Consider the following 27,029-nt stretch of genomic DNA (forward strand, 5'->3'; position numbering starts at 1 on the left):
TGCCCCAACACCACCTTTCCCTCACTGATTGGCAATATCATCTCTCAGAATGCCAGCCTTCCATATATTCCATGCCATTGGTCTATCCATGACCCAGTACCACATAATTTTAATTACTATAGCTTTATCACAGGTCTTAATAAGTAGCAAGGCAATACTCCCTTCTTTATGCTATGCTTTCTTTAAAAGCTTCTTTCAGAAGTAGCTTTATGTTTCTAGATAAAAAAAAATGTTGAAAATTCTGTTCTGAGTATTGCATGTTGGTTAAAATTGTGGGTTCTATTATAGAACCTGGGTTAAATTTTTGCTCTGCCACTTGTGGCCAGGAATAATTATTGAGCTTCTTAGACTGAGTTCTACCCATCTGATACACAGGGATAATAAGAATACCTATAACCTCCTAAGTTTGTTGAGAGGACTAAATGACTTAATACTTGGAAGGTGTTTAAGGCTCAGCAGATAGTAGGTTCTGAATAACTATTAGCTATCAGTGTTTCTCTTATTAGCCAGCATTTCCCCTTTTGCCTTAAAGTCTTCTACAAACATAAATGATATAAAGGATAGACTGAAGCATTGCTTTATTTAGTGGAAAATAACTTACAAGACTAAATTTTGCAGCTCACCATATTAGAAACTAGAAAATAAAAAGGCTATCATTTTTTTCCTCCTTCATGCATAAATGGGTGATATTCTTGATCTAATGAAAATGTATCATACAAAATTATTTCCAGAGTAAAATTTCTACCAGAAAAGAAGCAATATCTTCCTTATAAAACTTTTTAAAAAAGAACATATTTCTTATTTCCTTTCTAAGAACTAAAACAAAATACCAACAAATTGGGGCTCTACTAATTTGGTAGACCACACTGGAGTCATTACTTCTGGCTAGAGATCTAGATTTTAAGCTCCATAGAGAAAAGGATATTTATTTTAAGCCTAACTGTATTTTCAGTAGTTAAGACAGTATCTAGTACCCAGTAGGCAGTCATAAATATTTGTTGAATGAGTGCATTATAATACTGCCAGACTGTGCAATATTGTAATTGATTTCAGGCTCACACCTGCAATCGCAACACTGTGAGAGGCTGAAGTAGGCAGATGGCTTGAGCCCAGGAGTTTGAGACCAGTCTGGGCAACATGGCAAAACCCTGTCTATATAAAATACAAAAATTAGCTTCGCGTGGTGACATGCACTTGCAGTCCCAGCTACTGGGAAGGCTGGGGTGGGAGGATTGCTAGAGCCCAGAAGGTTGAGGCTGCAGTGAGCCATGAGCATGCCATTGCACTGTAGCCTGGGTGACAGGGTGAGACCCTGTCTCGACAAACAAACAAAGCAAACAAAATATTGCCAGGATTTATTTTCTTCCCAAATATAATTTTTAGATAGGTCTAATAATATAAAAATTTAAGTTACATGTATGATTTCTTTCAGGTGTGCATCAACTATGACATTTACTAACGTCTGACTTTAAATAAAATCTATGTTTTTCTTAAAACAACATATAAATACATTAAGAAGATGGGTCTATATGTTTTTACTTCTTGTGGCTTTAATTAACTTCATTGTTATTTCTATGCATATATTGAGCATTCAGTTGAAATATGAAGATTAGAATTTTGACAGGAATCTTGAAGGGCCACTCACCTTCACTCTCACACCATTCTAGAAATGCAAGGACTCGAGCATTTCCCTGGCATGACATGTATTCTTCTATTAATAAAGGAGCAACTGATGACAAAGTGGCAATTGCATGCAGTTGTAATTCTTCATGCTGTGCTGCAGACCAGTGAATTATTTTTTGTTTCTCAGGCTTCTTAACATAGGTAAACAAAGCCAAAATAACTTTGCCATCAATTAATAGCTGTGAGAAAGAACAAAGGATACTTTGTTAGAAACATGGCTAAAAATACTTTAAGGCTATTAAATAAAAAATGTACATTTTGATGTTTTATTGAGGATTATTTCAAAATAATTCCTTTAAAAAATAACCCCAATCTATGATAGGTACCAAAAAAACCCGCAAAATTAAATAACAGTTATAATCCTCTTTTCTGAGGTATGTACTCTCTGACAATAATATAAAATATGTATTAATTTTTTGTTTTTGCTGCTCATATATGCAATGTAGTTCCTGCTTATAATAAAACCATAGGAGTAGAATATTTTGGGGCAAGTGCTGACATTTTTTTCCTCACTCTCTTTTTAAAAAGGAAATATCTCACAGACTCAGTTGTGTACCATAAAAAATAATTTTGTCTGAGGTAATGACTACAGTGAATATTTAACCACATACAACAGAACTTACATAAACATTCTACCAAATAAATGTCAGTTAGGTCACAAGGTGTGTTTCATTGCATGCCTAGTACTTTAAAATTTTATTGAACCCATCATTTTAATAAAAATAAGATTAAAATGCATAGCTATTATGACAACAGAATTAATACAGCTGATTCTGATGGATGCATATTTATGATTCACAAGAGAATAAAATACCATATGCTATATTTAATTTTCTTTTAATTTGGCATTATTCTATAAAGATTTTAACAAAAACAATTAATTTTTCTAATTCCCTACTAGTCCACATGAAAAGAATGCAAGATTTAGAGTTGAGAAAACAAGAATAACTACTACTTCTAACATTATTGCTAGAATTAAGTATATAGTGTTTCAAAAAACCCCCTGTGTATTGCAAATGATAGTGTACATATTCATGATTATTACTAGTAATATTACTGGACCACAAATTATGTGACACATAAAAATTGTTGATTTCACCGCTGACAAAGCGTTTTAAGAAGCTCCTCACCATAATCTGTGCTACTTGGCTCTGTTGCCTATAAAAATGTTGTTCAATCAATTAGAATTGACTTATAAACTGTAGTGTAAATTTTATTATCTTTATAGGTCTAATTTTAATATTTATATAATACTCTTGGAATAATGAACCATACTTTATGGAATAATTTTCCAAATGATTTTCCATTTGCATTTTGGAAAATACATTTAGGTTCTACACATTATGTAATTTTTTGTCACAAATAATAAAGTTACAATTATAAAGACAATTTTTCCTTTCCTGAGCATTTGAAAATACATATATTCCTTAAAGTTGCATTACTAAGAAAATGCTCAGCTCAGTTAAATCCTCATAATAATCTCGAGGTAGGTGTTATCCCCATGTTGAAGTTGAGCTACCTGGGATTTAGAGAAATCAAACAACCCATTCAATGCCACATAGCTAGAAAGTGGTAGCACTGAGATTGTCTGACTAAAGCCTTTACTGCTAGACTATCCCATCTTTCTATTATTGGTAGTGAAGTTGATAGACTGAATTCCTACTTCTTTTTCATGGTAGTCCTTGGAGCTTGGTAGAGTTTTAGACTAAATGGAAATTTCACTTAATGCAGTAACTAACTAAACAGAATTGTTAATAATACATTTACTATCACTTTATAGTTTAAAAAGCCTTCATCGCAACTTCACAATAGACCTGTGAGCAGGGCCGAAGCATTATAATCTTTCCTTTACAGAAGGAGGAAATGAACCACAGATAGATGAGGTAATTTTGCTAAGGCTACATAGCTAGTAGGTGATAAGCCAGAAGTGAAATTCAGTTCCAATGTTCTTCAAATTACATCACGCTGTTATGCAGGAAACAAAGTATTAAGATAAATTCATAGAGAGTAAAAGTAACTAAAGACATTAGGTTTGTGTGATGAAAAAGCAGGTTCGTAAGAGTTTGAGATTGGTATCACAGAGGTTAATAATTTTCTCCAGCATTAAATCAGTCCTTGTTACTATGGTCAGAGACAGATTATTAGGCTGGAATGGGCCTATGTGAAGCTTCTTTCATTTTATGCTGTCTAATTCAAGAGATTTAACTGTATTATTAAATCTCTTAGGTTCTACTATTTTTCTTTGGTTTATGTGGTTTAAATTTAAGTACTTCATGGTTTATTAACAGATAAGCAAAGAAAAATTTTAAAGTTAAAATTCAGGCCAGTAAGATTTTACTACTTTCTACGGTAAATATATGAACTGATAAAATATTTACAGTCAGGACTTTAAAATAGTTTTACTACAAAGTGAGACAATTTTTATTGATTTTCCTGCCTTGATTACTCTTTACCTGTACAGTAGGTAAATCTTTACATAAGATCACAATTATATTGAATAGTAATTTCTTCAACTCAAAATCTTCATAGGAATTAGAAAGCTTAAGTCCTTTTACCAAAAGATTTTGACTTTTAACTGTGAGGGAAAAAAGAGTAAAATGAAAGCTTAAATGTTGTACAAGACTCATCAAGATAATTATAAGTTTAAAGTTTTATGTTTTTTACCTTCATTAAAGGTGGCAAACAGTATCAAATCCTTGGTAAAGCCACATTCCTAATATAAATACATAAAATAAGCAGAAAGAGGAATGAATAAGATGAAAGTTATGATGCAGATGCTCATATTTACTACTTATGTACATTTATCAAATTTTCCTACTGTCATTCATTTAAATTCATAAAGCATGAATAGTAATAAAGGGTGAAGCAAAAAATAAAAACATATAGCCAGATAAGCTTATAAAATTAAATAAGTCAGATTTATTTAATTTTAAACTTACTTCTGTAGGTTCTATGAAATATTTTATATTATTCTATGAGTAGTCTGTTTAAAATTGTTAAGGATCCAAAGTATATTAAGTCTTTACAGTACTTCTATAATTCATTATCTATATTTCAAATGACACAGTAAGGGAGGAAAATCCAGTTATTCTCAACAGCTTTTCTTTTTAAACACTTCCACTTCTACCCCAACCATTCTTGTTACGTCAAATGTTTGGTCAAGAGATAATAAAGTAGTTCCTACTTAGCATGAAAAGCCCTGCAGAATCACCAGAGTTGCAAACATTTTAGCATGTCAGCATTCCTGACAGAGATATCCTGGTTAGACTTTGCACATTAGGGAGAGTTTACAGGGGCAAACCCTGGGCTTACAAGCTTGTAGTTTATAGCCCCATTACTTTAGGATCTATATGGTTTCTTTAGATGCTGAAGATATTATTTCCTTTGACTCACATTCGTGAAATTCATCTGAGTGTTTGCAAGGACACTAATGAGAAATTACTACCTGACCGGGGCTTCTAGAGAAACAAAGGTCCACCTATAAGTTGCAGCTTTAACTAGGATACTATGTAGGACTGTTTCCCTATTTGCACAGCATGAATTCCATGACTCTTGGGACTACTTGACGTCCACTGTTAGTGGGCTGAGGTCTTCACAGCCAGTTCTTTGTAGCACAACTAGAACTTACGTGCCTGACTTGTGAATATTGTTGCCAAGGATCTCTATTAAATAATTTCAATCATTCAGTGATTTTTAATTATAAAATATGTGAAGGCTCAGCTTCTGGTACAGATAAGTAGTAGCTCCAAGAGAAATTCTCCTGCTGGTGACAAATAAAACTATCTTGTGACCAAGAGTAAGCAGACACTGGAAGGATGTCAGAATTTTGTAGAAGGGAATGGTACTACATGTTTCCCATTTTAAAAAAGGCTTTTGGGGCCGGGCGCGGTGGCTCACACCTGTAATCCCAGCACTTTGGGAGGCCAAGGCGGGCAGATCACTAGGTCAGGAGCTTGAGACCATCCTGGCTAACACAGTGAAACCCTGTCTCTACTAAAAATACAAAAAAATTAGCCAGGTGTGGTGGCGGGTGCCTGTAGTCCCAGCTACTCGGAAGACTGAGGCAGAAGAATGGTGCGAACCCGGGAGGCAGAGCTTGCAGTGAGCTGAGATCGTGCCACTGCACTCCAGCCTGGGTGACAGAGCGAGACTCCGTCTCAAAAAAAAAAAAAAAAAAAAGAAAAAAAAAAAGGCTTTTGGCCTGAGAGCAGGCCATATTCTATACCTCGTGGGAATGCTAAAACTCAGAGTAACCCTGTGGTCTTAGTGGCCTGAAGAACGAGAGGACAGAGGCAACCACAGCCACTGGAAAGTGAAGGGAGAAATCCCATAAAGGAGACAGCCAGAGAGAGAGAATGCTAAATTCTGTGTACAAACTCTTCCCAAATATCTGGCTGATATTTGAACCACACAAGTGCAGAGAATACTTCAGCATCCCAGGCAAGAGCTGAATTGAGATTTGGGCTGCCATACCCCAAAGGGATGAGTACAGCCAGGTTAAATGTATAGTTATTAAAAACTCTTCAGAGGAGTATACCAGAATCTACAGTAAAGATGCTCATAATGAATAGAAAGATAAGAACTCTCAGGAGAGACACTATAAAAAGGAATCAAAATAAGTTCTAAAACTGAAAAATATATCTGAAGTAAAAATGCACTGGATGAGATTAACAGCAGAATGGAGATGACAGAAATAAAAAAGTCAGTGAATTTAAATATATAGACAAATACAAATTATCCAACCTGAAGAATAGAGAGAAAAATGATTGAAAAAAGTGAGCAGAGCCTCACAAACCTGTGGGACAATATCAAAAAGTCAAACATAAAATTAATCAGAGTCCCTGAAAAAGCGGAGAGAGAGAATGGGGCTGAAAAAATATTTGAAGAAATAATGGCCAAGAGTTCTCCAAATCTTCTTAAAGACTTAAATTTATATATCCAAGAAACTCTAAGAAACCTAAGCAGAACAAACCCAAAGGAGATCTCACCTTAGCACATCATTTCAAAACTGCTAGAAACCAAAGATAGACTGAAAATCTTGAAAACAGTGAGAGAAAAAGATGATATATTATACATAGGGGAATAATGATTTGAAATAATGGATACTTCTCATCAGAGTCCAGGGTGCTCACCATTACACCATGGAACCTCACACTGAATATTTCTCATCAGAAACAACAGATGACAGAAGACAGTGGAACTTTATCTTTGAAATGCTAAACAAAAACATTTTTCAGCCTAGAGTTCCATATTCAATGAGCATAGACTTTAAGAATTAAGATGAATTAAATATATTTTCAGATAAAAGAAAACTAAGATAATTTGTTGCCAGCAGTCAGCAGATTTGCACCACAAGAAATTGTAAACGAAGTTCTTCCAGTGAAAGAAAAATGATGCCAGATGGAAACTGAAATCATCAGGAAGGAAAGAAAAGCATCATAAGTGGTAAATACGTGTATAAATCACACAATATGAGGAAGATTCCAAATTTCCAAAGGATTGCAAAGAAGAATTGGCAGAGTGATAAGCACACTGGTGACCATCATGATATTACAGCATAACTTAGCATTACAACAAAATACGCAAATACTCCAACATAATATAGGACTTCTTTCACCCACACCCACCACTTCCACAATTAAAATTAATGCAATTTGATTCATACTTACAATCATTGGTGCTTCAGGATTTTGAGCTATAATTGTAGTGATCACTAATATGTCATTTCTAAGCTGACGGTCATAATGACTGAAACCTCTCATAAACAGATTTTTAAATACTTCCTTCAAAGCCCTAGAAAGTAAAATCATATTTTAAAAACTATATTGTTATGCACTAAATGTTTGTGTCCCTCCAAAATTCATATATTTAAATCCTAACCCCCAGTGTGACGGTTTTAGGAGTGAGGCCTTAGGGAGGTAATGAGCCCTCGTGAATGGAATTAGTGCCCTTATAAAAGGGACTCCAGAGAGCTGTCTCGCTCTCTTTCCTCCATGTAAGAATACAAGATATCAGCAGTATGCAACCCAGAAGAGCACCCTCATCAGAACCCAGCCACACTGGCGCCCTGATCTCAGAATTCTAGCCTCTCAAACTATGAAAAATAACTTTCTGCTGTTTATAAACCACCCAGTTTATGGTACTTTGTTATAGCAGCTCAAATGAAAACACATACTTTTATGGAAATACTACCTGAATGTCTATCAACAAAATCTCCCTTTTTATATTATACTATTCATTTGAACATATTTCTAATATTTTTTACACTTCCAAATCTGCCTCTAATTCTCTATGTACCGGATAAGAATCCACTAAACCAGTCTATTACACATGGTGGTCAAAGTGACAGCTCTATAACACATTCAATCATGTCATTTTCCTTTGTAAAACCATTTAAAGACTATTCTTTGTTCTTAGGATTAAGTCCTACCTCCTTAACAAGGCTTATTAGGCCTTTCATGTTATGGTCCCTGATAACATTGTTAGCCTCATCTCTCACCATTGTAGCCTGTTCCTTCTGCTCTCATCATACTGAATTTTAGTTTTCTGATTTTGCTAATTATATTTCCACTTGTTTTCCCTGTCTAGGATGCTCTCCGCATGCAAAACTTTTCTGTGTTACCAAGTCCTGTTTGTCATTCAGTTACTAGACTTGAGTTCATTAGGAAGCAGTTATTAATTCTCCAACTCTGAGTTAGGTTCCCTTGTATTAATAGTAGATATTTGTTGCTTTGCCTCCTGGGACCTACTTGCCCTTTTTACAAGAAAAGCATTCTTATTTTTATTTAGGCATTTACTCCTTCCTGACTTTTGCTCCTGTGAGGCTGCCTTCAGTTGCCTTTTCGCCAGTCAGAGCATTTTTTCTTTTGGCACTAATAAATCACTGTGGAACGGGCATTTGACCAATATTAGACCATTCAGGGCCAAATTGGACTCAATTCAAAGACTTTTCTCTGAGCCTTCAGGATAGCAAGGTTTCTCTTCTGCGTGATTTGAGGTTGAGATGATGTGATCCTAGACTTCTTAGGTCTTACTACATAGGCTTGGGTGTGAAGCCAGCATCATGGAAGACAATGTAGAGAGAGGAGGGAGGAAGTCCTAATATCTGCTGATCCCTGAATAAAGCTGCACATGAAACCAGTTTTATCCTTGACTTTGTAGTTAAATAAGCCATAAATTTTCTATATTGCTTTGATCAGTTGGATTTTTAGTCACTTGCAAACAAAAATGTGCTGATTGATCTTCTGAAGAACATGTAGCATCTTACAATAATCTGTTTCATAACATTTAGTATGTTCTCTTTTAGTTGTCTATTTACTTGCCCATCCCTCCTAGCACAACGTAAATTCCACGAAAGCAGAGACAATAGCTATATTGTTTTCAGTGGTGTTTCTATCGTTTAATACTGAAGCTGGCATAGAGCAGACAATTACTTGTTGAATAAGTGAAGAAGCAACTTGAAGGCTTACTCACATTTTGTTGCTAATGCTTACTGCAATATCTGGGAGATAGTAAGCACTCAATAATAGATCCACTGGATAAATAAATGAAATAGTTCTTCTAAAGTCTAATTTTATTTTATGTATATTCCAAGGTATATTTTAGTGTTAAGAAGCTACTTCAAGAGCCTTCCACATAGAAAAGTGTGGCTTGTTATTGTGCAGATTCATTTATACCATGGAACAAAAAAAGATGTCCTGAAACATAGCCATTACATGAATCTAAAACGTAATTGAACACAGATTCAAAGAAAGATATTAGTTATGTCACTGGCTGTCATTTTAAGATTAAAAGAACATTCCTATCCAACCACATACACTTACAGCAAACATTCCAAGTTACTAAGCTGTTGTATGACTTCTTCTTTTGAAGATTTTTCCAGCAAGTTCCAAAGTATTTCTGATGAACGAAATAAAAGCTGCCCAGAGGGATCTGGGTCATTGAGGTGAGTACAGAGTCCACTGGCTGCTTGTGCTTTCATCATTATAGTACAATTAACTTCTGAAAATAAATTTTAAAAATTATTTGTGCTTTACAATATTGACATTTTTAGACAGAAACAAAAGTAGTTGACAATGAAGTGTTTAAACTTAATAATATACAAACCAGAAGTTGAGAGATGCTGCAGAACTTTAAGTACCCAAAGTTTCTCAACAAGTTGATTTTCAAGCAAGGTCATTGACTGGACCATTGTTTTTGCTAATCCTCCAACTTCAGCCATTTGAATCTTGTATGATGAACTCGCTTGCTGGTAACCTAACAACAATTCATTAATAAATACAAATAGTTATCTCACAGAATGATCATTAAGACAAAAGAATGAGTAATTTATTATTAAGCAACAGCAAGAAAAACTTTTTAAAAGTGTATGGAATTTAAGAATTGTGCAGCATAGGGATGGGCCACATTTTTCTGTAAAGGGCCAGATAGTATTTTAAGCTTTGCAGGTTATAAGGTTTCTTGTCAACTGCTCAACTCTATAGCACATTGTAGCAAGAAAGCAGTAATAAACAGTACAAATATAAGTGGGCATGGCTGTATTCTAACACAATTTTGTTTCAGTAGGCCTAGTTTGACCTGGGACCCAGATTTTGCTGATCCCTGGTGTAGTATTTAAAATAGGACCATGAATTTTGGAAACATCCTAAATTCTAAAAAAAAGCAATATTTCTTGTCAGTAGATATGACTTTCTATAACGGAAAATGATTTGATTACAAATACTGAATGTTTTCACTAGTCAGTTTCACTGTTTAGGTCCAATGCATTACTTCAGTACTTTCAAGGGACAACAATTACGTAGTGTCAGCAATAAAATAAGAGGTGAAAAATGTAATGCTACTCTGATAATTGTGAAAGAATTTAATGGTATTTGAGGGAAGTTTGATTCTTGGTGACACGTCTTATAAAAATTCCTTCTGTCTTAGAACCTGTGAGAAATACCAACTCTCCTTTTGATGCAGGTACACAGGTGCCTGCCTAACTACATTCAACTAGAGGGATTAAATAAACACCAAAGGGTCCTCATTTACTGAGATGAGGCTTTATTTTTTCTTAGTGATCTCACTTATCTAACTCCCTGACTTTTTGATTTTTGAGTCCAACTAGATTCCTTAACTTTGTCCTAGTTCTGAGGTATCTGTCAGTTTGTCTTATATTTGTAAATATGATCTCTGGCTGTGGACAAGGCTCTGTCCAATGCCCTGATGAGCTTTCTATGATATGCTCTAGCTATTCACCTCATGAATTATAAAAAGCATTTAAAAAGTAAGAAGAGGAAGGTAAAAATTGCCTATATTTTCATCATCTAGAGATAACATTAACATTTTCATATATTTCTTGTGATATTTTTAATGTATGCATACAATTTTAACAACATACTAGTATACAGAATTTTATATTCTACTGTACTCACTAAAACTTTTATTGTAAGCTTTTCCCCATCCTATAAAGTATTTTCAAAAATCATGATTTTTATGTGCATAATAGTCTATCATACGGATGGACCAAAATGTACTTTATACTTACTGTATCTTTTTCTATTGCAGGTACATTTTAATAGAGGGATATAACACTATTAAAGCTCATGGACTTAATTCCTGTCTCCAGGGCTATGTCTCTTTCAACTGCTATACTGAGGACTTTTCAGCTGTGGTCCCAGATGTCTGGCCATACCCATCACTTGAAACCAACTGTGGGATAGTGAGAGCACTGATTCCTAATTTTCAGAGCCTGACCAAATCAACCTCACGTCTTTGCCCCATAATACTCCTTTGTCTTAAGTCCTACACCACTTGTCTCCCTTTCTTTGAAGGGCGTCTGTATTTTGCCAAGGTTAACTCTAAGCTTGTGCTCTTAATTCCATCCTCTTGTGCTTTCTTTGAGAATTTCGCCTTCCCATTTCTTTCTTACCAGCTTCTAGCTCCTCTGCCTACAAATGTGATTTCTTCCTATCCTAAAAACAACAAAACCCAAATAACCTTTCTCTGACTTCGCACTAGCTGAGCTGTTCTCCATCTTCTTTTTCTTCACTATCTGATCTTAAGATATGTCTGCATTCATGAACTGCCACTACTCTCTCACTCTCAAATCCAGTGCCTCTACTCTCACAATCCTCTGATTATTTAATCCTGCATCTGCCCTGACCACTTTATATCAATAGATCTGTCAAAGATTAACTACAACTTTTCAGGTGTCACATTAACTTGGTCTTTTAACTCTTCAATTACAGAAAACTGCAGCATTTGACACTGAGACAACTTCCTCCTCCTTTGTCAAATATTTCATTCATTGGCACACAAGACATGGCAATCTTTAGGTTTTCTTCCTCCTATTTGAGCCTCCCTTCATTGCCAATTTCTTTTAATCATTTTTTCCAAACCTCAATATGGACACTCTCCATGTCATTCTTGATGCCTTGCTGCTTATATGTTTTATGTCTTGGCAAACTCAACCATTCTGGTGGCTTCAATTTTCAACTCTATTTGGGTGGATTCCAAACCTGTATTTCTGGTCCCTGTTGCTTTTAGTATCCAATACCTTTTATCTACCAAGACACTCCTACCCATCTATCTCATCAATAGTTCAAATTGGACATTTAATAATCTCCTTATTCATTTCTCTAGTTTAGGTGTTGTTCCATTTTTTTGTTTTACTTTTTGACTTCTGTTTTCCCTGAATTTCTGTTTTCTTTTTTTTAAATTGTCTTTTTTTTAACTGACTTCTGGTTCCCATTTTTCCTTAGTCTTAAATAATCTTTCTTTTGAACTACCATAGACTCTTATTTCTACCTATATTAAGCATCATATAATTTAAGAAATTATTGTTTATACCTTCTCTCCCTTCCTAGATTGATTAGAAATTACAGCAACTATGAAGGTAAGAAGTACATCTTAACATTATATCCTCACAGTGCATGTGCCACTGTCTTGGTCCCAACCAATCCAGTGTGGTTCATTTACCACTGTATATTAAGGTCCCTTAGCTATAACACATAGAAGTATTTTCCCAAACAGGATGGAGAATGGCCCTGGCATTGGTAGTTTAACATTTAACTGAGTGGGGGCAGATATTATAAATAATTATAAAGTGTTTAAAAATAATTTTATCAATGGTAATAAATAATATAATAGTAACATTTATAATAATTAATAAACTAAATTGGGCATCACTTTACAAATTTGTTCATATTTAGCATCAGAATAAAAATATGCAAATCAAAAACTGAAAAATACATATGTAACTTTTAAAAGATGACTGAAGAGCTCAAGACTACAAAAAAAGCTTTCTTTTTAATGTGTTACATTTATGAGCCCACTGTGTCTGTCAAATTCAAAGAGATATGAGAATGTTCTATTTTCTAAATACACAAGTTATCACTGAAAGACCATTGTAAACTTCACCTGGAATATGCTTCTTTGGTGGTTCTGCATGATAAAAATCAACAATACACTTACAAATTTGTATTCTCAATTCAGAACTCGGTATTTTCATTAAGTCACCTGCCAGAAAGATAAACAGGTGCTATTAAACAACACTGTCATAAGCTTATTTGTAGAATTTAGGCATAAAATATTAATATGATTATTAAAAATATTCTCAGAGATTCAAACTGGATCATGTTCAATTTATATACATATTTTTATACATATGCTCACACACATACATACATATACATATAAACAGTACCCTGAATCCATCCTTATACATTTGGCCCCTCAATCAATTCAGCCTCTCCTTTCTAGGGAGAAAAGAATGATGATTATTAACACAAATGCTAGAACCAGACTGTCTAAGATTAAATCCTGGCTATGCCATTTACTACCCATGTAAACTTGTGTCTTACTTTTCTCATCTATTAAGCAGGTATAACAATAGTTACCACATTTAAGATTGTTGTGAGAATTAAATTAGCTAATATGAGAAAAGGGCTGAGAAAAGTATCTAGCATATTGTAAGTTCTACATGTGTTAGATACTATTATTTTGACAAGACATGGGTTAGCATTTTTCTCCCTAACTAGAGGGTCAGTAATTTTTTGCCTTTACTAATGCATTCTTTGCTTAGAGAAGTTCCAGGTGAACTTTGCTCTTCAATTTGTTGGCAGACCGGAAGAGAGTGAGTTTTTAAGCAGCTGCCCCACATGCAAGGGTAATAGTTTTATGTTCAAGCTGTTTGCGTGGGGTTAGCGAATAGGAAGGTTCGTTTTCAGTCATATCTAAACTATAATTAAATTGGCTTCAGCCTGTATTTCAAACTGGATTGCATCTACTCTGTTGAAGTCCTATACACATGATCCTCAAGGGTATCTGAAAATGATCTGTGGGACTCTGGAAATGATCCAGGTTCTCTGAATGCCCAAGGAGAGCGGTAGTCAGTAATATCGACATTAGAACTAAACTAGAACTGGTTGGACTCTCTGAGGGTAAAAGAATAATTAGGACTTCCTCTTTTGCATTAGCCCTTGCAAGATGCTCATCTCTGGAGGTGGTCAGCAAGTGGGGTGGCAAGTGGACAGAAGGAGGAAGCACAAAGGAAAGCCTGACCCTAGCTTCATGAGAATCTCTGCAAAAGATATCACTTAAAAGACAGTTTTAAGATTATTCTAACTCTAAATTTTGTTTAGTTTTTGGACTGTTCTTTTGGAGTTGCAAAATCACTACTTCGGTTTTACAACATATTAGGCAACAGGAACAACTAAGCTTTTCCAACAAGACTATCCAAATATGCAGGCTTATGGGAAATTCTAGGGTCTTTCATCTGCTTTTCCACTGTTTTAGTTCCTGTAAATTTAGATAATTTATCATAGCTTCCTGTTTCATAATCCCAGGGCCAAGTACCAAATTCTTCCCCCATCCATTTCCAGAATCTTGCTTCTGAGTCAGAAATATCTATGTATCATTTGGAAGAAAATGTAATATAACTTATTAGTACGTAGTAGAAACTGGAAGTTCTAACTAAAATCATGAAGAGTTTTTGTTCAACATTTCATCTTATATACAATTATTTTAGTTTAAATTAATGTTTCCAGCCATTAAAAAAATCAAGAGATAGAAGAGCAGTACTTGCAGTCAGTAATCAGCGAAGGAAGCTCATTTAAAGAGTTCATACTGTTGTCATATGAGATAGTAACATGTTCTGCAGGCAGGGTACCAGTCATTAAGCAAAGAACAAGTTGACACTCAGTAAAAAGTGGGCCATGTATTTATAATACAAGTGACTGTCAACACTCTTGGAAGCAATATTTTAAAATAATGGCAACAGGGGTATTTAAAAAAATAACGTTATCAACAAAAACTACACTTTTTATCTATTACTACTACCATGTCCTCTTTTGGGTTGGCTTCTCATTGTAAATTTCCACTGATGATAGAGATTCACATAATTAAAAATTCCCATATTTCTGAACCTGCCTGCTTCCTAAGGTGTTTTTCTTTAAACTGCCCCCCTCATGTTTAACCTAATCTCCACAACACCTTCACCTACTCTAGGATATAGAGTAGGTGAACCCTAGGTAGTTTTCCCAAAGTAACTAAAATTAAAAACTGTAACACCTACTGAGATATAAAAGGGTTAGTGTCACGTTAAAAATAAAAATCCTTTTTTTCTTCATTCCAGTTGAATCTCTAACATCTTTCTATATGGAGTATAATGCTGGGAACATCACTATTCAGTAAACATTTTTAAAAATGCATTGGATCAGTTGTGTATCTTTTATTCCTCCTGTACAAATAAAGACCTAAACTAGTAAGTATAGATTTAATGTAGGATTTGTTTTGGGAACATATCATATCCTCCTGTCATATCCCAGGAGCTGACTCAAAGAGCCAGTGTTTCCCTGATCTAATTTCCTAGGAAATTGTTTTCTTTCTCTAGAAAATCAAATGATAACCCATATATAAATGCCTACCCTTTTATGGTATTTTTCATATTTTTGTGTACAAAATATAGGCATCTGCATCTTTATGTCTGTTATGCTGAAGTTGTTAATATGCTATCATTTTATGATTTGATTTAAAATTTTAGATCATTTAATGAATACTTCTATGATTATAGCAATTAAATATTAGAGTTCAAAGTTGAAATGTTTTTGTGATTACTTAAAAAGGGTATGTACACTTTCTGATTTACAAAAATAGTTAACAAACACTTCATCAAACTAAATAATAATTCATCAAACTACATAATCAGCCTGTCCTTGTACTTAGAAGATGGACTTTTATTGGTATCATGAAACAACCTGAACAGAATACAATACCAGAATTATCACCAAGCACACTGTAATTAATTCACTAACAAGAGAAGATCCTAGATATGGAGAAGGAGTCCTCTTAGCGAAACTTGGGGAAAATAGATATTCCCTTGTCAGTAGGACCTGTCATATGTTACATCCCTATACCTCAAGGAAATCTTAACTTACCCAGAAGTGCAATTGAATTAGCAGTATCTTCAGCATAAGTTATTTCATCCGACACTTTCTTTTTCAAAAATGGCAAGCTTCAATAAGAATGAAGAATTGTAAGAGTAATTTTTAATAAAGTCTTTGATTGAAGCATAATTTGTAAGTGGGCGAGAGTTCATTTCTAAAGAATAAATTAATAATAATATTCTATTCTTTAGCCCTGGGGAATTGACAACTATTAACTACCAGTTGTAATCCATAGTATTATAGTTTAATAGTATTGTAACTATTAAAAATGTTTCTGGGGCCGGGTACAGTGGCTCACGCCTGTAATCCCAGCACTTTGGGAGGCTGAGGTGGGTGGATCACGATGTCAAGAGACAGAGATAATCCTGGCCAACATGGTGAAATTCTGTCTCTTCTAAAAATACAAAAATTCACTGGGCATGGTGGCGTGCACCTGTAGTCCCAGCTACTCGGGAGGCTGAAGCAGGAGAATCGCTAGAATCCTGGAGGCAGAGGTTGCAGTGAGCTGAGATTGCGCCACTGCACTCCAGCCTGGTGACAGAGTGAGCGAGACTCCATCAAAAAGAAAAAAAGAAAAAAAATGTTTCTAACGAACTGACCAAAAAGAAAATATTATATTAATTATAAAAATTAAGAAATGGATGTAAAAGGCATAGGTTAAGAAAGCCATTTTGCATCGCTTCATGAATAAAAAAACTTAGGAACCCTCTTTCTCTTTGAGGTCAAAATAGTAATAAACTATAGCTATAATTATATCAAAGTTAGTATGATATTGGATAATCTGATACAAACCATAGATCTAAGCTCACCAGTAACTTAAAAACTGGTTAAGAGCTTTTCCTGAAATTTTCAAAACTCTAGGCAAAATCGATAGTTTATTCATTCTTAGAGATCAGTGCATTTTTGCTTATTAGCTGGGTTAGTAACTATCCACAAAATAACAGAATGGTTTTGCAGACATTAAGGCATTCAAGCTAACAGATATTAATTATATTAGAATCACATTTCACAACTACTATAACCAAAGTTATTTTAAAGTAACTTATTTATAAATCATAAAAGATCCAGCACATAAACCTGGGTCAGTCCAAATTTCAAAGAAAATACAAAAGTTATTTGAGTTCAAAATTTGAACCTCCTGTACTATTTAAAGTACAATATATCCTATAGAGGACTTTTAATTCATATATATATATATATATATTTTTTTTTTTTTTTTCCGAGACGGAGTCTTGCTCTGTCGCCCAGGCTGGAGTGCAGTGGCGCGATCTCGGCTCACTGCAAACTCTGCCTTCCGGGTTCACACCATTCTCCTGCCTCAGCCTCCCGAGTAGCTGGGACTACAGGCGTCTGCCACCACGCCCAGCTATTTTTTTGCATTTTTAGTAGAGATGGGGTTTCACCATGTTATCCAGGATGGTCTCGATCTCCTGACCTCGTGATCCGCCTGCCTCAGCCTCCCAAAGTGCTGGGATTACAGGCATGAGCCACCGCGCCCAGCCAATTCATATTTTTCAAGAAAAATTAAAGAAGTAGTTGAAAATGGCATTGAGAACTATCACATGAGGATGTATCAATAGCAATATACAGGCCAATTTGAATTTAAAGATATCTGAAGAGCAAGCTACAAAAAGGACAATTTTATAAATGTCACAGAAGTTCATTTCTAGTGTTTGTCAGAATTTGTCATTTGAAACAAATAACGTATTACATTTTATCCAGCTGCTTGTTGGATCTCTAAAGTGAAGGACTCTAAAACTAGTACTTTTTGTTCCCAAACTTTTTCCTTTTCTAGCAAAGGAGACAACCTATAAGATAAAGCATCAGAAGAGTTTTCAACCAAAAAGTTTATGAAAAAATTAGCATTATACTTCTAATGCAGTAAGAAAACCATACTACTTGGAGGCCAAAACGGAAAGGCTTGACATTATTATTCTATTTTTATTGCTTTTACCTTCCAGAAATGTCTTGAAAAGAGAAACAAGTGAGGGTGAGGCATAGAGAAGTTATCTAGACATAAGCCGAAATTAGAAAAGTAGAAAAAATTAACAATGTGAATAATTATGAAATATGAGGGAAAATGAAGCCTACAGCTAAAAAGGATTTATCATGTTATACAATTAAACATTCAGTCACAAGTTTTCGTAGAGAAGGAACTTTGTGCAGAGCTCTGTAGGAGCATATATGTTGAAAGCAATTCTTATAAACTTGGCATTCTAGGACTTGCAAAGTCTTGAGATTTAAAAGTTTTACATTATATAATCGTATGTCAATATAATAATAATTTCCAATTTGTTCCTTGAAAACACCAGAGCAACCATTTATTTTCCATTGTCCCTATTAAAAAGCAAGGCATGGTATAGGCATTCAATATATTATTTTGGTTATTTTATTCAGATATCAAAAAACATAAATTTAAGTGGTTATATTTTAAATATTGCTGGTAAATCTAAAAGTGAGAGTTAGAACCTACCATGTATGCATAATTCTACTAAACCTTTCTATTATTTATATATTATTTGTATATTAAAATAAATAATTGCTATCTAAAAAGTTAAATTGGTAGAAAGGTTCAGAAGGCAAAATTGTCAGAAAGGTTTATTCCTCCCTACTACATTACATTTAGCAACTAAAAATGGATATTTTAATATATACCTAGATTAGCCAGTATGTGGCACCAAGGAAGCACCATATACTCAGTTCCCAGAACTTTGTTAGAGAACCAACAGTAGAAAGAAAAAGACATGTTAATTTTACAATTCTTACCTCTAACTTACATTTTAAAAATATGTATCAAATGTAATTGGTGATTTTTATTCTTCACTCAAATTTCAAAAATCAAATATAACCTAATATATCTTTGAGACCAAAATTTTCTAAAGACAGAGAAAAAAACTAGACTGAAACTATAAGCATATCCATAAGTTCACTCAAAGATTTTCTGAAAATACTACAATTCCTTGGTTACATCTAATATTTAGCATTTACTTCAGAGTAACTAATTACAAGAAAGCATTTCAATATACTTAGAATTTAATCTCTTGTGGCTAGCAATCTCAGACCACAGCAAACTGATTAACTGAAATACCAACTGCCGGAATCAAGTGATCAACTGAAGTTTTCTGAGTTTTGTAGCAATCTGCTACACTATAATGCATTGTATGTTTGCGATATAAGAAACATAATAAAATACTCCATGTTACTGCAAAATAAAGTTAAAGAACGATAACTTACCCACACAGTTTTATGATATCATATGCAGATTCTACAAAACGAGGCTGGTTTTTTATTTTTCCTGCACACAGATTCAGAATTTTAAATATTTGTGCTAAATCCCTTAATGGCTTTAATATTTTTAGTTAAGAAATAAAATTAAGATTAATATCTTTATTAACATATTCTTTATAGTATTTCTGCGAAGAAAGTCTATAGAATTCCAACTATTTTGCCAAATGTGGTAGATACTGTTTTAATTATTCTTATTTTGAAGTCTAAAAAAGGAAATTTAGAACCATATTTTTAAAAAAACCATTTCATTTTTGCCTCAGTAAATGCCTACTCAAAATTTTTTTCCTCTCACAACTTTAGAATTGGATTACCAAATGCCACAACACAGATTCAGTTGATCAATAACTTCCCACTGGCAATGAGTAATAGCACATTGAAAACATTAACTTATTGATTCGGCTCAATTATACCCTTCATCTTCACCCCTTACCCCTGCCCACACAAACATATGCTGTCTCAGAATAAGCAACCCAAACCTTACTTTACTCCCCTATTTTATTAATATTAAACTGAGATGCATTTTCCTGTGTTTAAGGCTTAAATTGGTTAGGATTTTATCTGAAACTAATATGAAAGCAAAATATGGCCTTTCTAGATATTCAGATAAAAGCATCTTTTATCTATTTAAAAATCCTGCTGGCTGGGTGTGGTGGCTCACGCCTGTAATCCCAGCACTTTGGGAGTCCGAGGCAGGTGGATCACGAGGTCAGGAGTTCGAGACCAGCCTGACCAACATGGTGAAACCCCGTCTCTACTAAAAATACAAAAATTCGCTGGGCATGGTGGTGCGTGCCTGTAATCTCAGCTATTCAGGAGGCTGAGGCAGGAGAATCGCTTGAACCCAGGAGGTGGAGATGGCAGTGAGCTGAGATCGTGCCACTGCACTGCAGCCTGAATGACACAGTGAGATTCTGTCTCAAAAAAAAAAAAAAATCCTATTGGCACATAAACACATTTCATTGATTTTGTTTTACAGCTAAGAAATTATGGTAGATGTGACTTACACTTCTTAGTTGAATCTTATTACTTCTAGCCTTTTTCTAGGACCTTTTAGGAAAAGATGGGAGAGCAGAGTACACTGGAAATAGAAAGCTCTGTTAACTTCCTAGAGAAGTGACCGAGATACTTCTCTAACTTTGTTAAGTTTTACAACTTCTATAGCCAGCCTATGAAAGGGATTCAGAAATAGGGCCAGTTGCCACCAACGGTTTAACATGAAGAAAAAAAAATGGAGGTGTTGAGGTGTCAGGTTAAAATAGGAAAAGAAATCCCTGCTAGTAGACATTTTCAGCTACCAGTAAATAGGTCTTGATATACATAAGCCCTAAGATTGAACAGGTCCAAATAAAACCAAGGCTAAAATATAATAAAAGATTTAGATAAAAATATAAGAAACATTTTCCTGAATGGTAGTCTTAAGAGGTTTTGAACTGTAATGAGCTAATATTAGAGCTTGATAACTTTTCCTTTTTTTCTTTTTTTTAGAGACAGAATCTCACTCAGTCACCCGTACCCAGGTTGGAGTGCAGTGGCACAAACACAGCTCACTGCAGCCTCGAATTTCTGGGCTCAAACGACCCTTCCACCTCAGCCTCAGCCTCTGGAGAAGATAAAACTACAGGTGTGCATCACCATACATGGCTTTTTTTTTTTTTAGAGATGGGGTCTTGCTGTGTTGCCCAGGCTGGTTTCAAACTCCTGGCCTCAAATGATCCTCCTGCCTCAGACTCCTAGGGTGCTGAGATTATAGGCATGAGCCACAGTGCATGGGCTTGATAACTTCTTTAGACCAAGTCAGACAACTGTTCAAGATCATTTTCAGGGTGTCCAGTGTTTTGGATTCCCTGGCCCACACGGGAAGAAGAAGAATTGTCTTGGGACACACATAAAATACTCAAACACTAATGATAGCTGATGAACTAAAAAAAACTGTCAAAAAAATCATAATGTTTTAAGTAAGTTTACAAATTTGTGTCGGGCTGCATTCAAAGCCATCCTGGGCAGCATGCAGCCCACAGGTTGAGGGTTGGACAAGCTTGATTTAGATGAATACTATTCGAAGTGTGGTCTATGGACCACTGTCAGTTCTGGCAAGTGTATTTACCAGTCTGTGACAAAATGAATACAGAAAGTGAGAGTGGACATATAAAAACTTTTATAACAATCTAATATTTGTGGGATACTTTTATTGTATTTTACAGTAGCATATATATGTAAATGTTAAAAAAATGGCCAGCTGCGGTGGCTCACACCTGTAAACCCAGCACTTTGGGAGGCCAAGGCGAGAGGATTGTTTGAGCTCAGGAATTTGAGACCAACCTGGACAATATAATGAGACTCCACAAAAAAATAAAGAATTAACTGGGTGTGGTGGGTGCATTCCTGTAGTCCCAGCTACTTGGGAGGCTGAGGTGAGAGGATCGCTTAAGCCCAGGAGTTTGAAGTTGCAGTGAGCTATGACTGCCCCACTATACTCCAGTCTGGGCAACTAAGGCTGGATGGAGACTCTGTCTCAAAAACAAACAAACAAACAAACAAAAAACCCCCAAAAACAAAACACAACAAACTGGTTCTTATCCACAGGTAGTGTTTGTTTGTTTGTTTGTTTGCTTGTTTTTGAGACAGGGTCTCACTCAGTTGTTCACACTGGAGTATAGTGTCACAATCTTTGATCACTGTAACCTTGAATTCCTGGGTTTCAGCAATCCTCCTGCCTTAGCCTTCCCAGTAGCTAGGAATATGGGCACATACCACCACACCTGGCTATTTGTTTTTTTGTAGAGGCAGGGTCTTGGTATGTTGACCAGTCTGGTTTTGAACTCCTAGCCTCAAGAAATCCTCCTGTCTTGGTCTCCCAAATTGCTGGGATTATAGGTGTAAGCCATCGCACCTGGCTTTCATGTACAGATAGTTTTAAGACACACTGGTTTCCATGTATTCTGATCAGGGTGGTATATTTAGTAGGGATAATATATTTATATAATATTTTGCAGATTATCAAGCGCTTGCATGTACATGATCTCATCTAATCTTGCTAACAACCTCATGAGCTTCTATTACTTTACAAGGGTGGAGAAGTTAAGAAGCTTATCAAAGGTACAACTGCCCATGTAAGTTAATAGAAATAATGACTTTGACTTGGCCCTCTAACTACATCCATTGTCTTTCTGAATCTACAAAAACTGACATTATCCACAGTTACTTGTGTTATATTGTTTCTTCAATTTTATTTACATTATCTGATAGAAAATACAGTCTTGTAAAGAATATAAAATGTTAGATATTTTCTGTAGTAGACAGAATAATGGCCTCTCCAGTATTTCTGTGGTAGACAGATTAATGGCCTTCCCCGAGATGTCCATGTCCTAATTCCTGGAACCTGTAACTATGTTACATAGCAAAGGGACTTTTCACATATGATTAAGAATTTTGAGATGAGAAAATTATACTAGATTATCCAGGTGGGCCCACCATAATCACAGGGATCCTTATAAAGGAAAGAGGGAGGAAGGGAGGGTCAGAGAGAGAAGATGACGTGATGACAGGAGCAGAGGTGAGAGTGATGCCAGTCGGAGGAAGAGGGCATGAGGCAAGGAATGTAGGAAGCCTCCAAAAGCTGGGGAAGGCAAGGAAATGATTCCTCTCTAGAGTCTTCAGGAGATATCAGCCCTGCCAACATCTTGACTTTAGTCCATTGAGGCTGATTTTGGACTTCTAACCTCCAAAACTGTATGATAATAACTTTATGTTGTTTTAAGCCATCAAATTTGTGGTAATTTGTTACAACAGCAATGGAAAACTAACACATTTTCTAATAGAAATTCTCATTTCAGAATAAATGAAATGAACATACATATATATGTAAAGGATACAAGTCCATTCTGATAACACTGTACCAGTTTCTTGACAAATTTAAGTTGTTTTTCTTCCAAACCATCCTAAAACAAATGACCTATTTTAGTTCCTTTGTGCTATTAAATCTGTTGAGATTTTTAAAAATTCTCAACATAAAAGTAGACACTTTAAAATTATCAAGTAATTCTTAAATTACTATATTATGATGTAAACATTATAAAATGTTTTCTGAAACAGTGAAGGTAAAAATAAACTATCAGAACGACTGTTGTATGATCTAGCAATCTCACTACTGGGTATTTATCCAAAAGAAAAGAAATCAGTAAGTATATCAATGAGATACCTACAGTCCCATGTTTATTGCAGCACTACTCACAATAGCAAAGATATGGAATCAACTTAAGTGTCCATCAATGGATGAATGGATAAAGAAAATATGGTCTATATATACAATGGAATACTATTAAGCCATAAAAAAGAATGAAATTCTGTCATTTGTAGCAGCATGGATGGAACTAGAAGATATTAAGTGAAATAAGCCAGGTTTAGAAAGACAAATATCACACATTTTCTCTCATGTGTGGAAGCTAAAAAAGTTCTTCTCATGCAGATATAGACTAGAATGATAATTACCAAAGGTAGGAAGACTGTGGTAGTGAATATTTGTTAGCAAAGTAGGGTGACTAAAGTTAACAACAATGTATTGTATATTTCAAACTAGCTAGAAGAGGGATTTGAAACGCTTCCAACACATAGAAATGATAAATGCTAGAGGTGGTAGATAGCCTAAATACTCTGACTTGATCATTACACATTTTATGCATGTAACAAAATATCACAAGTACTCCATAAATATTTACAGACATTATGTATCAAAAATAGACTATTATTTAAATTTGATTAGGAAATTGGGAATTAAAACTAGGTTAATAGAAAAGCAGTAATTTGCTTCCAGAAATAATATTAACAACAGTTAAAGCATATTGAATATTTTTTCTATGTCATGTACCACATGGGTACTATACATACATATCACTTCATTAATTTCCAAAATGACCCTATTAGGAAGATACTACTATGATCTCTGTTTTCCAGAATAGGAAACACAAGCTAAAACATTTTAAAGTAACGTGTCCAAAATACACAGCTAAAAAGTGGTGGTGTTAGAAGACAAATTTGGAAAGCTGACTGTAGAGATTGTATTTTTAACCTCTAAAATATGCTCAGTGTTCTGTGCAAGCCAAACATCTTAAGTCAATTAAAAATGAAAATAAGCAAGTAAAACTTCTACACAGTGATGTGTTTCCATGACTGAATTCTGTCTGTCCTTTTAATCTTAAATGTTCCTGAAAAGCTGTGATATTGTCTATACTTTTTCTCTGTAGCCTTATTAAACAGCTAATAGGCGCTCTATGTAGTTGTGGTTTTTTAAGGAAATGTAGATATAGTCACAGTAAAAAATAACTTCTCACAACAATGATAGCCAGCAAAAGATAAATTATTCCAATAGTCATTTTTTCTCCTTTCTATGTAAAAAAGCAGAGAATAAAAAATGTTAAAACAGTGAACAAATTTTTGTGCCTCCTATTCATAGGACATTGTTTTCTTTTGATAGGCTATATTACGGTCAACCCATTTACTTAAAAAAAATTTTTTTTTATTATACTTTAAGTTCTGGGATACACGTGCCGAATGTGAAGGTTTGTTACATAGGTATACACGTGCCATGTGGTTTGCTGCACCCATCGACCCGTCATCTACATTAGGTATTTCTCCTAATGCTATCCTTCCCATAGTCCCCCATCCCCTGACAGGCCCTGGTATGTGATGTTCCCCTCCCTGTGTCCATGTGTTCTCATTGTTCACCTCCCACTTATGAGTGAGAACATGCAGTGTTTGGATTTCTGTTCCTGTGTTAGTTTGCTGAGAATTATGGTTTCCAGCTTCATCCATGTCCCTGGAAAGGACAGGAACTCATCCTTTTTTATGGCTGCATAGTATTCCATGGTGTATATGTGCCACATTTTCTTTATCCAGTCTATCACTGACGGGCATTTGCGGTCAACTCATTTTCTACTTACTAACAATATGTATTCCTTTTTGGAAATCATCACATAAGTTCCTAGTGTGTGCTGGCTTTTAGGCATTCAGTTGATTCTTGATAACATCAGGTGGTAATATGAGCATGTGTACATATACATTTGTTATCTTTTCTCTCAATGTCTACTCTCCCAATTTTGAGTCTTGTGTCTAAAATAACTTAATTTCCATTACATCCTATATATGATTGTTCTCAAAATAAATTATCTATGTGTATATTTTTGTGTGTATCTATCCTGATTTCATAATTAGGACACCACGGTACCCTGTTTTCTACCACTTCCCTCCTCCAGTCCTATCAGGTAACAAGCACTTAACAGAGGCTAGATGATCCTTTCTGTACTCTTAGGATTCCTTCTGTTACAACCACCATGGGTTTGTCCATCTCATAAAAGCAAATCTATTCTCTTCCTCCAGTCTCCCCACTTCATTAAATATATTCATGCTAAATTTAAACAGTCCTTGAATATAAGATATGTACTATTTAAAATGTTTTCAACAAAAGGAGATAAATGAGACTTACATTTCAAGGAATATATGTTACCTTTCAGGGATATAGTTTGTAAGTAATGCAGCGGAGTAATTTTCTCTCAAAGCTTACTCACTTTATCAGTCTCTTCGAGGAGTTTGATGACATGATTGAAGTCCACAGGCTTGAAAACACCCTAAAAAACATACAACTCTTACTATTCTATATCATCTTCTATATCAATAAGCCATATCTAACACACTAATTTATATGATACTTTCCCTTGGTAACTTAAAAAATGTTTTATGACACTAAGATAGTAAGGGGAGAATGAAAAGTAGATGAAAACTTACAGGAATAAATAGATTTTGGAGTAAAAAAACCCCTCCTGAATTCTAGTATTTCATATAATCTTAATGTTTTAAAATTTCATCAGCCCTGAAGGGCCCAAGAAAATATTTAGAATAATAGTACTTCCATAAGTTGAGAAATAAAATTATCTTGTACTTGTATGCACATTACACTAAGTTTGCCTATGCAGATATATGGTAAGAGTAGCTTCTAAACTACAGGTAGGAGATTGCCTTTCTCAACTAGGTATCCCCTTATCTCAGTTAGTACCAGCATTCTTCCAGTCATCCACATTAAAAAAACAGGAACTTCCAAGTTCTACAGATTTTACATCTTAAATATTTCTTGAGCCCATTCCATCTTACTGATTTATTCAGTTCTTAGCTCTTACTTAATTTCACGGGGTTTCTGCTGTTCTCATCGACTCCACTCTTGCACCCTTCAACACCATCCTCTATTCTACCATCAGAACAATAAAACTCAAATCTGAACATGACCCGTCTAAACTATTCAATGACTCCCCATTAATGCCTCTCACATCTCCTCTGTTGTCACTCATATTGTTACATTCCTGTTCCTCTCCTTGGTTAATTCCCACAGGTCCTTCAAGATGAAGCTCAGGTGTTACCTTCCCAAAGGATGAAAAAGGCTAGAAAAATGACGTGCTCTCATAGCACCCTAAGTTTATATCCATTAAAATTCCCATCACATTGTTCTGAGAGGGTCTACATGTTCGTTCCCCATCACTCCCTGCCCCAAAGTTCTCTTAAGAGCAAAAATTTTTTTGCTTTCAGGCACTCCTGGCATCCAACACTGGGCCTGACATATAATATTGTTAGTTGCTTAATAAATACTTG

The 27,029-nt window shown here is 34.9% G+C and overlaps 1 protein-coding gene across 5 annotated transcripts in view; it reads right to left on the reverse strand.

Moving 5' to 3' along the window:
* Window positions 1-27,029, reverse strand: part of CFAP69 (cilia and flagella associated protein 69) — a 73,486-nt gene that overhangs the window by 35,483 nt on the left and 10,974 nt on the right. For 3 of the 5 annotated variants that reach the window (XM_055272764.2, XM_063636402.1, XM_055272762.2), the window contains exons 2-12: window positions 25,958-26,017; window positions 23,270-23,335; window positions 19,344-19,453; window positions 16,101-16,177; window positions 13,084-13,182; window positions 9,790-9,939; window positions 9,507-9,684; window positions 7,353-7,476; window positions 4,348-4,396; window positions 4,137-4,258; window positions 1,646-1,862 (exon numbers count right to left, since the gene is read on the reverse strand). In XM_055272764.2, the coding sequence (XP_055128739.1) occupies window positions 1,646-1,862; window positions 4,137-4,258; window positions 4,348-4,396; window positions 7,353-7,476; window positions 9,507-9,684; window positions 9,790-9,939; window positions 13,084-13,182; window positions 16,101-16,177; window positions 19,344-19,453; window positions 23,270-23,335; window positions 25,958-26,017 (1,252 nt within the window). The remainder of the gene's footprint in view (window positions 1-1,645; window positions 1,863-4,136; window positions 4,259-4,347; window positions 4,397-7,352; window positions 7,477-9,506; window positions 9,685-9,789; window positions 9,940-13,083; window positions 13,183-16,100; window positions 16,178-19,343; window positions 19,454-23,269; window positions 23,336-25,957; window positions 26,018-27,029) is intronic. The other 2 variants (XM_055272763.2, XM_063636403.1) reach the window with 2 other exon arrangements.

The sequence above is a fragment of the Symphalangus syndactylus genome, chromosome 3 (genome assembly GCF_028878055.3).
Source record: "Symphalangus syndactylus isolate Jambi chromosome 3, NHGRI_mSymSyn1-v2.1_pri, whole genome shotgun sequence".
Classification (NCBI taxonomy): Eukaryota; Metazoa; Chordata; class Mammalia; order Primates; family Hylobatidae; genus Symphalangus; species Symphalangus syndactylus.